Source organism: Phocoena sinus, chromosome 2 (assembly GCF_008692025.1).
Source record: "Phocoena sinus isolate mPhoSin1 chromosome 2, mPhoSin1.pri, whole genome shotgun sequence".
Taxonomy (NCBI): domain Eukaryota; kingdom Metazoa; phylum Chordata; class Mammalia; order Artiodactyla; family Phocoenidae; genus Phocoena; species Phocoena sinus.
This window is the reverse complement of record NC_045764.1, coordinates 150,355,624-150,367,743: the sequence shown is the minus strand read 5'-3', so window position 1 is coordinate 150,367,743 and position 12,120 is coordinate 150,355,624. Positions and strand designations below refer to the sequence as shown.

The 12,120-nt window shown below is 37.2% G+C and overlaps 1 protein-coding gene across 4 annotated transcripts in view; it reads right to left on the bottom strand.

Moving 5' to 3' along the window:
• Positions 1-12,120, bottom strand: part of YLPM1 (YLP motif containing 1) — a 66,898-nt gene that overhangs the window by 20,166 nt on the left and 34,612 nt on the right. For 3 of the 4 annotated variants that reach the window (XR_004348256.1, XM_032621062.1, XM_032621070.1), the window contains exons 6-11: positions 10,417-10,537; positions 4,620-5,040; positions 4,414-4,506; positions 3,021-3,216; positions 2,424-2,542; positions 1,363-1,517 (exon numbers count right to left, since the gene is read on the bottom strand). Coding sequence is in view for 3 of the 4 variants with exons in the window: in XM_032621062.1 (XP_032476953.1) it covers positions 1,363-1,517; positions 2,424-2,542; positions 3,021-3,216; positions 4,414-4,506; positions 4,620-5,040; positions 10,417-10,537 (1,105 nt within the window). In the remaining variant the exon portion in view is untranslated. The remainder of the gene's footprint in view (positions 1-1,362; positions 1,518-2,423; positions 2,543-3,020; positions 3,217-4,413; positions 4,507-4,619; positions 5,041-10,416; positions 10,538-12,120) is intronic. The other variant, XM_032621066.1, reaches the window with a different exon arrangement.

The window sequence follows — 12,120 nt, the reverse complement described above, 5'->3', positions numbered from 1 at the left end:
TGGCTTCCGGGATCTCAGTTCCCTGACCAGGGATTGAACTTAGGCCACAGCCGTCAAAGCGCAGAATCCCAACCACTAGACCACCAGGGAACTTAAGCCATCTCTATCAATAATAACATTACACGTGAATGGATTTAAACAATCCAATTAAAAAGCAAAAATTACCAGATCGCATAAAAAAACATGATCCAACTATATGCTGTCTATAGGAAACATACTTTATTTTGTGTCACTGAAAGACACAAATAGATTGAAATTAAAAGGATGGAAAATGATATATCAACAGCCACAGGAAAGCTGGAGTAACTACAGTAATAATAGATGAAATAGACTTTAAAACAGTGACATACATACATATACAGAGTCAAACTGCTGATGGAAATCTCCCGTTTTATTTAAACGGAGCCATTTTATTTAAATGGAATCTAATTATTTTGCAATATAAGATAAATTTAAGAATGTATACATACGGAGGAAAATAGGTCTAAACTAATCAAGTCTCCTAATTCTCCCTCTTTTAGTTCCACATACCATAAAACCAAATCCTCTTTTCCCTTCTTCAAATTGCAATTAATTGAGTTCTTATGAATTATTTTCTAAAATTTTCAACATTTTTTTCTGCCAAGCAATTAAGCTCTAATTTCTTAGATTCTATAGGGTAGGCAGTTTATGAGATTTTATGATGATTTGAAGATGCCTTTAATCTGATATTAATACTATGTCACACATGGAAACAACCTAAATGTCCATCAACAGATGAATGGATAAAGAAGATGTGGTACATATACACAATGGAATACTACTCAGCCATAAAAAGAATGAAATAATGCCATTTGCAGCAACATGGATGGACCTAGAGATTATCACACTAAGTGAAGTAAGTCAGAAAGAGAAAGACAAATACCATGATATCACTTATATGTGGATTCTAAAGCATGGCACAAATGAACTTAACTACGACACAGAAACAGACTCACAGACACAGAGAACAGATTTGTGGTTGCCAAGGGGGAGGGTGGGGGGGGATGGACTGGGAGTTTGGGATTAGCACATGCAAATTATTATATACAGAATGGATAAACAACAAGGTCCTACTGTATAGCACAGGGAACTATATATATTCAATATCCTGTGATTAAACCAAAATGAAAAAGAATGTATATATCTGTGTAGCTGAATCACTTTGCTATATAGTAGAAATTAATACAACATTGCAAATCAACTATACTTTAATAAAATAAAATAAAATTTTCTTAAAAATACTACGTCACTGAAAAGTACAGAAATTCTGTTCAGGATACTAAAGAGATTTCTTATCAGCTTCTAATTTGCAAGAAAACTAGTCATTTACATAGGACTTACTCTCTCAGGTCTGCTCTCTCGGCCAGGTGGTTTCAAAATATCATCCACATTCTTAGATTCAGGTTTCTTCTCAACCCGCGGAGCTGGAGGTGGCTGGTGGCTTAGTGAAGGAGCTGGCAGGGGCATTCGCTCCTCTGGGTAAGTTCTTCGTTCTCCTAGGATTCCAGCAGTTGAACAAATTACTATTTATACAGTAATTATTTAAAATTTTAACTCTCTCCACTCCTCCTAAGGTAATATAACTTATGGTGATTTGGGGGCTACTTTTATCCTTAATTAGAGATAGTTTAAGATAATGTAAATCTATTGAAATCAAGAAAATGAAAAGATTTAGGTATTCTTTCAGGCAAAAAGAATGTTCTGAAAATTACTGAATTCATCCTTATTTGTATTAAACTTAGGAAAAAAGTTAACAGAACACAGAAGAATAACATGTACTCCTGAATAGTCCTGAGTATGATTTATAGTCCGTCTGTATGTAACTTCTGCTTTACAATATTGAGAACAAGTCATCAGCTTAGGAAAGCTTGTTTGTATAAGTAGGTGTGAATTTCTAGTTTAAGTGTAATTTGTAACAGTGAAAAACTAAAAGCAACCTAAATGTCCAAAAATAAGAGTCATATATCTCATCCACTTGATGGACTATCATAGAGCCATTAATATAATAGGTTTATGTATGGAAAAATGTATATAGTACACAATATCAATGGGAACAAGCACAACAAAGAAACTGTATTTATACTTTGATTACAACTTCATTAATATGTGTGTGAAGAGAGAATGACAGGAAATATACAAAATTACAATAGTTGTAGTATGGTAGGTGGTGGGATTATAAGCGATTTTGTTTCTAGCTTCCAAAATTTCTTTAAAAATGTAAAAATAGCAATTTACATTTTATTTCATCAATTACATGGCTATTTTTGGTGATAACGTTGTCACCTCTGAGAAATCTGTGAGTGCATTTTACTCTGAAAGTTTAAATCCATAACTACAATGGAAAGCATCTCATGTTGTTTTCAGTTCTCAGCATCTTTATAGTTAACAAGGCACTAATCTACCTCCAAACATGGACGGTCCTTCATAGGCTGGTCGGTCAGACTTCCGATCATAGGATGGCCTATCAAATCCCCCTCTTCTGGATGAGGAATGGTCTTTTTTGTCTCGATATGACTGAGTCCTAGAAGGTTTAACAGGAAGTGCTTTGGTAAATGAAAAACATATGGAGGTCTCTTATAATGCAACACCATTATCTGCCCAATTTTTTCTATGGGTACTCATTATACATAGTCAATACTTATATTTTCATTTTGCTTTCCCATTTAGATCTGCCTTGCGTACACACATCCACAGAACTCACAAATTGCAAAAACAAATTGTTTGCCTATTAATTAAGCAATGACTACAACTTTGTCAACAATACTCTTTCCTTTCCTTTCTGGCTATCTCCAGCTCCCATTTAACTCTCTGGAATTCAAGCTCACAAAACTCAACCACCTAGTTTCCTGAAAACTGGTACTCTTCCTTCTCCAGATTACACACACACATGCATGAGAAAAATACATCATTTACTAAAGTTCCTTTAACTACACTGACATTTGCTGAACTTAAGTATATGGTAATTTGCACACCCGGCAAAGATACTTCTCATAGCATACCTATCATCTCGAGGTCGGCGTTCTCTGTCAAATCGATCCCGGTCATAGTCAATAACACCACGATCCCGGTCTCGATCTCTATGTGTCTCCCGATCCCTTTTGAAATCTCGATGATCTGCCATGACATTACTTTGACGATCAAAATAAGGCTCACGATCTCTGTCTCTATCATAACGATCTCGTTGGCCTACATGCTCTATAAAAACAATATAAAATAAGAACTATATCCCTTTTTTTCTGAAATAAAAGCAGAAATGTACAAATCTAAATTTAGAACTAGCATAAATTGTTGCCCTAAATTCAACTTATAAAGAAATCTTTTAGCTATATTAAAGGGAGGCCCACATTCTAAGAGGCCTTCTGTGAGCTGGCCCCTGCCTAACCCTAGTTCCCTCTCTGATCTCACCTCCTACTACCTTCCCCATCTCTTTGTGATGCAACCACACTTTCCCGATCCTGAGACCTACCACCTGCTGTTCCCTCTGACTGGGACCGTCAGTTTGCAGATGCTTCATGGTTGACTCCTTGTCATTCAGCTCTCATCTTCACTGTCATAGGGGCCTCCTCTGACCACTCTAAATTAACCACCTTCACTATCCATCACATCAAATGTTTCACTGTCTTTATAATACATTCAAAGGTCTGAAACGATCTTGTTCATTTATTCTTTTTGTTTGTTTTCCCATTAGAATGTAATTTCACAAGCACAGAAACTTTTATTTTTCTCTTGTTGAATTCCCAGTGTCTAGAACAGGGATTAGCAAACTTTTTCTGTAAAGGGACAGACGGTAAATGTTTTATAGGACATACAGTCTTTGTCGCAACTACCCCAGCTCTGGTTTGTTAGCATAAAAGCAGCTGTAAACAATAGCTAATGGGAGTGTGTCTGTGTTCCATTAAAACTTTATTTCTGGGAATTCCCTGGTGGCACAGTGGTTAAGAATCTCCCCACCAATGCAGGGGACACGGGTTCGAGCCCTGGTCCGGGAAGATCCCACATGCCGCACAGCAACTAAGTCTGTGCACCACAACTACTGAGCCTGTGCTCTAGAGCTCATGAGCTACAACTACTGAGCCTGCGTGCCACAGCTACTGAAGCCCGTGTGACTAGAGCCCGTGCTCCGCAACAAGAGAAGCCAATGCAATAAGAAGCCCGCGCACCACAACGAAGAGTAGCCCCTGCTCGCCACAACTAGAGAAAGCCCACACACAACAATGAAGACCCAATGCAACCAAAAATAAATTAATTAATTAAAAAAAAACACAAAACTTTATTTCTGAACACTGAAAGAAAAAAAAAAAAGCGAGGCCCAGATAACCTTACCAAAAGGGAAATCATATGATAATTGGGTCCTAAAAGGTTTTAAAATACTGATCTCTCTGGGACTCCTACCTGTTTCAAAAGTTGATCTTTCAGGTAGTGGATCTGGACGCAGAGTTATTCTTTCTCCATAGGGTATCTGCTCAACTTTATTAGTGGATATGTCTGGTAAACAAAATCAGGGATAAAAACACTGTAAGAGTGAAGCTTAAGGAAGCCAAAGCTGAAGCTAACAATTCCTTTAGAATCCCAAATACAAATTTGCCACTTTCACTCACCTCGGCCATGGCCATAATCGACAGTCTGCTGCACTGGTGGTGGTTTGGACATCGGTGGCATACCCATAGGCACCGGGCCAGGAGGAGGGATGGAAGGGTGAACAGGTGGGGGTGGTAACACTGGAGCAGATGGAATCGTTGCAGCTTCAGGTTTAAATTCTGAATTCAGTCCTTGTTCATCATTTGTATCCCAGAGGCCATAGAAAGAATCTTCATCCCAGCGTTCTTGTTCCATAGCTGAAGTCTGTGGCTTTATCACTGGAGGAGGAGGTGGCGGCGGAGGAGGAGGGGGTGGTGGTGGCGGTATTGGGATAGGCGGCCTGGTCACAGGAACAGATGATCTTGCTGGTGGAGCAGAGGGTCTTACAATTGAACCTGGTGGTTTACCCATAGGAGGGGGTGGTCTATAGGACCCTGGAGGCTGGAGAACAGAGTAAATGGCTTAACGAATGAGCATACCATCATGTTTTCACATATCAGTAGAAATTAAAATCTGGTTCTCAATCCATAGAAGAAAAATTTGATATACTGAACTTACTCAAAATTCAAAATTTTTTGTACTTTAAAATACACCATTAGGGAGAAAATATGTGCATATCACCTACCTGATAATGGACTTGTATTCAGAATATAAAAATCTGTTATAAGACAAATAGTCAAAAAAAATATGGGCAAAAGATTTGCATATATTTTTCCAAAGAAGATATATGAATGGCCAATAAGCCCATGAAAATATACTCGACATCATTAGCCATGAGGGAAGTGAAAATTAAAACCACAATGAGGCACCATTTCATACCCAGTAGAATGACTATAATTGATAAAATAGACAATAACAAATGATGGCAAGGATGTAGAGAAACACAAAGACTCTTAGACTGCTAGTAAGAATGTAAAATTTCCACTTTGGAAAATGGTCTAACAATTTGTCAAAAAGTTAAACTTCAATTTACCAAATAATTCAGCAGTTCCATTCCTAGGTCTCTAACCAAGAAAAACATGCCCCTCCAAAGACCTGCACACAAATATTCGCAACAGCATTATTCGATAACCCAAGTGTCCATCAACTGGTGAACGGACAAACAAAATATGGTATAGCCATACAACAGATTGTTACTTGGCAATAAAAAGAAATGAAGTACTGATTCATGCTATAACATGGATGAACCTTGAAAACATTATGCTAAGTGAAAGAAGCCAGACACAAAAGACCACATATTGTATGATTCCACTTAAATTAAATGCCCAAAAAGGCAAATCTATAGGGACAGAAAGTAGATTAGCTGTTGCCTGGGACTTGGGTAGGAATGAGGATTAACTGCAAATTGGCACGAGGGATCTTACTGGGGTGATGAAAATGTTCTACAACTGGATTATGGTGATGGTTGGACAACTCAGTAAATTTACTAAAAATCACTGAATTACAAACTGAAAATGGGCAAATTAGATTATGTAAATTATACCTCAATTAGGTTGGTTTAAAAAAGGAAAAAAAAAATGCCCTCAACACTATCACCTCCTCCCTTCCGTGCAATGAACCACCCTCTTTTTCCTCTCCTTCCAGAAAAATTAGGGTGCTAGCCAATTTGATACAAGTATCCTAGGCCCACCTCAAACCTACTGAATTTCTGTGAGTGAGGTCCTGGCATTAGTTTAAAATAAACAAAACTTCTGTAATTCTGATGTTCACCACCTGGTTAAGAATCTCTGCTATAAACTATCTCCCCACTATGGTAACCTATCTCTTCCACAAAAATAGTGAATTTCCAGTGAGAGAAACAAACTCTAGCTAGCTCCCTCACTTCTACCTAATTGTCTGACTGAAAATAGTAGTTTGTGGCAAGGCTGGTACCAACACACAACATCAGAACCGGGAAACAACAAAACAAAGAAACCAAATAGGACATTTAGTAATCTCTCTGACAACCACCAAATGGCAACAGAAATGTATATTAAGGAAACAGTAGAATCTCTTGGCAGATAGGTTCTATTTACTTAATAGTGAAACCCAATCGTTAAATTTTATTTTAATCTTTGTAATCAGAGATAATTTTAATCTCTGATTCGAACACTCTTTACCCATTTCTCTTAGTTCTATGTTTCTGGTTTGTTCTATTGACAAATTGACAGCTGCTTTAGATCTTGAAAAGCCAACAATACACATTACTTATATGTTTATTCATACACAGGCTGCGTGTTAAACTTTTTGAGTAACAAAATTACATTGTGGCTAATACGTAAGAAATATTATTTAACAAGAGGCCACTATAGGCTGGAGTTAAAGACAAATGACTATTAGGTAAATGATGTAAGGTAAACTTTAGGTTATGGCACTTTAAACTTTATTAAGGGAATGCCTATACATGACAAAGCTACCGCATCTGGAGCACAGCTATCCAGACATGCTTTAAATATCATAAGAATTCTGGACTATGTCTACAAATAAAAAGTGTTTTCTTCATATTACATAGTGAAAGCAATATATACATTTGTGAAAAACAGAACACTCCTACAGTATTTACATGAGAAAGGATTAATATCTGTACCGTACTAAGGATAACATAAATTAGTAAGAAAAACCTTAAGAGTCAAACAGATAAAATAGAATTTTTATAAGAAATGTAATTAACAGTTATCAGAAAATATTCATGTTCACTAATTATCAAAACTACCAAACATTTTATTATTTTTTAAAATATTTATTTGGCTGCACCGGGTCTTAGTTGCGGCACGCAGGATCTTCATTGCCGCACTCGGGATCTTCGTTGCTGTGTGCGGGATCTTTAGTTGCAGCATGAGGGATCTAGTTCCCTAACCAAGGATCAATCCTGGGCCCCCTGCATTGGGAGTGCAGAGTCTTCACCACTGGACCACCAGGGAAGCCCCACTACCAAACATTTTAAAACATTTTATTAAAATATTATATCTTCCAAAAATATTAAGTAGCTGATGCTTGCAAGGCTATAGTATAGTTGTTATATAACTATTTTAGAGAGCTGTTGGCTATATTATAGGAATCATTAAAAATGTCCTCGTTCTTTAACTAAAGTATACCACTATAGGACTTTAAAAGTACTTTTAAGAAGTTATCTAAAACAAGAATTTGAAGCATAATGGGTAGTGGTTTGTAGAAAATAAAGAATGCAGATGTAAGCTTTTATCTATAGAATGGGTAAACAACAAGGTCCTACTGTACAGCACAAAGAACTGTATTCAATATCCTGGGATAAACCACAATGGAAAAGAATATTAAAAATGTGTATATATGTATAACTGAATCACTTTGCTGTACAGCAGAAATTAACACAACATTGTAAATCAACTATACTTCAATAAAAAATATTAAAACTAAAAAAAATAAGAATTTGATACAAATTTATTAACATTGTATTAATAAAAGATTAGAAACAAAGGTTTAACTTTGTTAAATGGAATAGTTTTAATAAATTGTGCATCAAAAATATAAAGTTTGTAGCAATATGTTAAAATGTTTATGATTGATTTATCAAGTGAATAAAGCAGAAATGTGGATCTATAATCTAGAGCTTCTACTATTTGCTAAGAGATTCAAAGATAAAAGATGTAGCTCCTATCCTTATGAAGGACAGGCAAGATAAGAGAGAAGGCAAGACAAGACAGAAGGCAAGACAGACAATCCAAATACAGTATGATAAGGGTTCTGACAGAGGCCCATAAGATGTTACAGGCGTACATGCAAGGGCAATTGTCTTACACAAGTGGAAAAGAAGATACAGAGATGAGTTCTAAAAAATAAACAATTAACTAGTTGGAGGAGAGGATAGGAAGAGAAAAAAAAAGAAACTCTAGGTTTAGAGAATAACATGCATATGCAAAGGCATGAAGTAAGAGCCAGTCACACTCATAGAATTGTCAGAAGCTCCATGTGGAGGGAAAGTAAAGAGAGGGAGTAGCAAGTAATGGTAAGCAGAGCTTGGGCCAGCTCAGGAAGAACATAAAAGGCCAGGCAAAAGAATCTAGATTTTATCCTGAAAGGAACACAAGAATACTGAAGCGTTCTAAAGCCAAGGTACAACATGGTGAGATTTATGTTTTAAAATGTCCATTTTGGAGACTTCCCTGGTGGTGCAGTGGTTAAAAATCCACCTGCCAATGCAGGGGACGTGGGTTCAACCCCTGGTCTGGGAAGATCCCACATGCCACAGAGCAACTAAGTCCATGAGCCACAACTACTGAGCCTGTGCCCTAGGGCCCATGTGCCCTAGGACCCGACGCCACAGCTACTGAGCCCACATGCCACAACTACTGAAGCCCACGTACCGCAACTACTGAGCCCACGTGCTGCAACTACTGAAGCCTGCATGACTACAGCCTATGTTCCACAACAGGAGAAGCCACCGCAGTGAGAAGCCCGTGCACCACAACGAAGAGTAACCCCCACTCGCCACAACTAGAAAAAGCCCGTGCACAGCAACGAAGACCCAATGCAGGCAAAAAAAAAAAAAAAAAAAAAAAAAGAAAAAGACATGAAATGTCTATTTTGGCCAGCAGTCACATCAGTGCTGCCTAAAGTAGAGTGTAGGGTAGTCCTAACTACAAAGTGGCATGAGAGAACTTTTGGGGGCAATGGAAATTTTTTTTCTCTTTTGGTACACATTTGTCGAAACTCAAACTGTGGGCTTAAAACATATGTAAATTATAACTCAAAATTTGATTCAAAAATATTTTAAAAATAATCACTCTGGAAGCAGAATGAAGAATGGATCAGAGGGGAATGAGATGGAGAGAGATGAATTAGGGTGTTTCTGAAATAATCTAGGCAAGAACTGACAAAGGCTAGAACTGAGGTTGTAGGGAAGTGGAGGATAGAATACTTGAACAATATTAAAAAGATAGTAAAATTAATCAACAGAATGACTGAACACAGAAGGTTAGAACAGAGAAAAGAGTTAGGGCTGGCTTCAGGTTTCAAGTTCGGGTGACTAGGTGATAATGAGGAGAAAGAACAAGTTTTCATGGAGGATGGTAATGAGCTCCATTTTAAATATGCTGAGTTTGGCAGGAGACACACCCAGAGAGAAACCCTGTAGGCAGATGGATGCATACACAGGCCAAGAGATATGATTTGGGGAGTCAACATCATGGTGGTTGCTGACATCAACAATTACATCCGACTGTTGTGTGTTAGATTAGGATGGAAGGGAACGTTGAGAAATGAAGAGTTAATCCGATGAAATGGTTTAGCAGTGTTTTTTTCTCTCTCTCACTTATATTTGCATGATAACGTTTTTAAAGCCCATCACTGGCTTAAAGGTAAAACGACAACAGCAACAACAAAATGAAAACAAAACAAGGGGAGAGCTTAATCACACAAGTCTTTAACGTAGCTTCACTGCCTGAACTGGGGCATGATGTTCAACCCCTTCCCTAGCTAAAGGCTAGTAGCCTGAAGAGGCAGGGAGACTACGAAGCTCACATGAGCAGGGCTCACAGGGAGTCCCTATACTGTCCAAATGGAAAACAGGACTATTTGAACAAAAAGGATTACCAGGAAAATTCTACAATTTTGTGAACACAAAGCCATATATATAGTTCAGGTGTACTTGGTGTACTTATCAAACCAAAAGCATTTCTGTCACACTTTTGACCATACTCATAATATTTTCAAAGGTCCATTACCATTAGCTTTTTACTTTTCCAAAATTTACATTTTTTATAGAGGAAATTTATACTTATTGTAATACAAAAAAAAATCAAATGACATACAAACATACAAAGTAAGAACCATTTCATTTTCTGGGCACATATTTTCCCATACCGGATATATTCCAGGTCTTGAAGGTGTATTCTGCAATCTCGAATCCTGGGGTGGTAGATGGTCAGGCATCTGTGGCTCAGACCCATAGTCTTTCATCTTTTGAAGCTGTTCTTTCTGTTCTCTGTAAACAAATAAAATTGCCGTTGTACATAAGGCATGTGTTCTCCATTCCTAAATAACTATAATTAATATTGAAGAACAAAAAAGGAAACTAAAACCTTTTTTCAAACCCTCTACAGTGCCCATAAAACATCTCCAGGGTAATACTCTCTTGCCTTTATGAGCCAACTGATCAGTCATCTACGACCTATAAAATAATGATAAATTATTGATCTTCAAGGACCGATTCTAGAACCTGCCTCTTTAGTCTATTTTAATATCTCACCTACTTGTCATGTTTTTCTTTCATCCGACAAAAATCTCTCTTGCTATTTTTTTTTGTTCAATAGTCTTTAGATAAGAGGTTGCAAAATGGTGGCACATGGGCCAAATATCAATGTATTTGGATATATATGAATATATAAAAAGGTTTTTTAAAATTTAGCTTCCATATTAGTTTTAAAATCTGAGCTAGCTGCCATTACTTACAAAGCAAAATAATATATTTTTCCATATAAATTCAAATTTTAAAGAGATCTGCAGACACTGGGCCTACATTCCCGCATGCCAACAATCAGCTCAGTGGAGCAGTGGCTGCCCGCTTTAGATGAAGCAGTTTGCCACAGTCCTCACCAAACCCAGTAGAGTTACACTGGCCTGCTTTCACTCATTTTAGTTACCTGTCTGGTTCTTGTGGGCACTTTAGTTTACAGCCCCTGCCGTATACAGTGAGAACAGTTGTCAGTCTAAACCTTTAAAAACAACACTTCATACTCCTAAAGAGTAATTATGTTAACTCTTCCAGTTTTTCTTTAAATTGCTGGTCAAATTCCCTTCACTCTTCCTTACAATGCCCACAGTAAACACATACAACATCTACCACAACCTCTTCAGACCTTTTACAATTTTCTCCCTACCATTTTGTAAAGTGTAATGACCCAAATGGACACAAAGTAAGGGTCAAGTATAAAAAAAGATTATTTTCTGCCTCATGTAAATCATACTATGACTTTCCCAATGCAACGTGACTGACCTGTATTCAACTATGACCACTCTTACCCATCACTTCATATATTTTGTTTTATTATGTGGCCTAGAAAGAGCTTTAAAAAAAGGATGATGAGGCACCTTGTATCCAGCATTTCTATACAAAGCAATAACGGGTGAAAAGGAGATTTCAAAAAGGAAAGGAAAGAAACCTTGGCAGCTTAGTAACACCAATCAGCTTGGTGTTCTCCATAAACAACATAGATTTTAGAGACCGGGTTCAAATTCTAGGTTTACCAATTCCGGTAGCCAAGTGGTACTCTCTGAGCCTTAGTGTCTTTGGTGAAGTGGGAATACTACTGCTTATCTTTGCAGGCCTTTGAGATAGGGATTTGAGATAGAAGGATTGAGATAATACATGCTAAATTATTAGCACAGTGCCAGCACACAGTAGGTGTTAAATTAAAGGTGTCCATAATTTAAAAGTGAACAGAGAATAGCTAAATGTTCTATAGCATACTTTCCACATTTACTACTTTCTTCAGGAGTAATCTGGAAAAGTCAAATCTCTTAAGAGTATATCTTCTATAGACCACAGAAATCTGTTTTGTTTCCTGA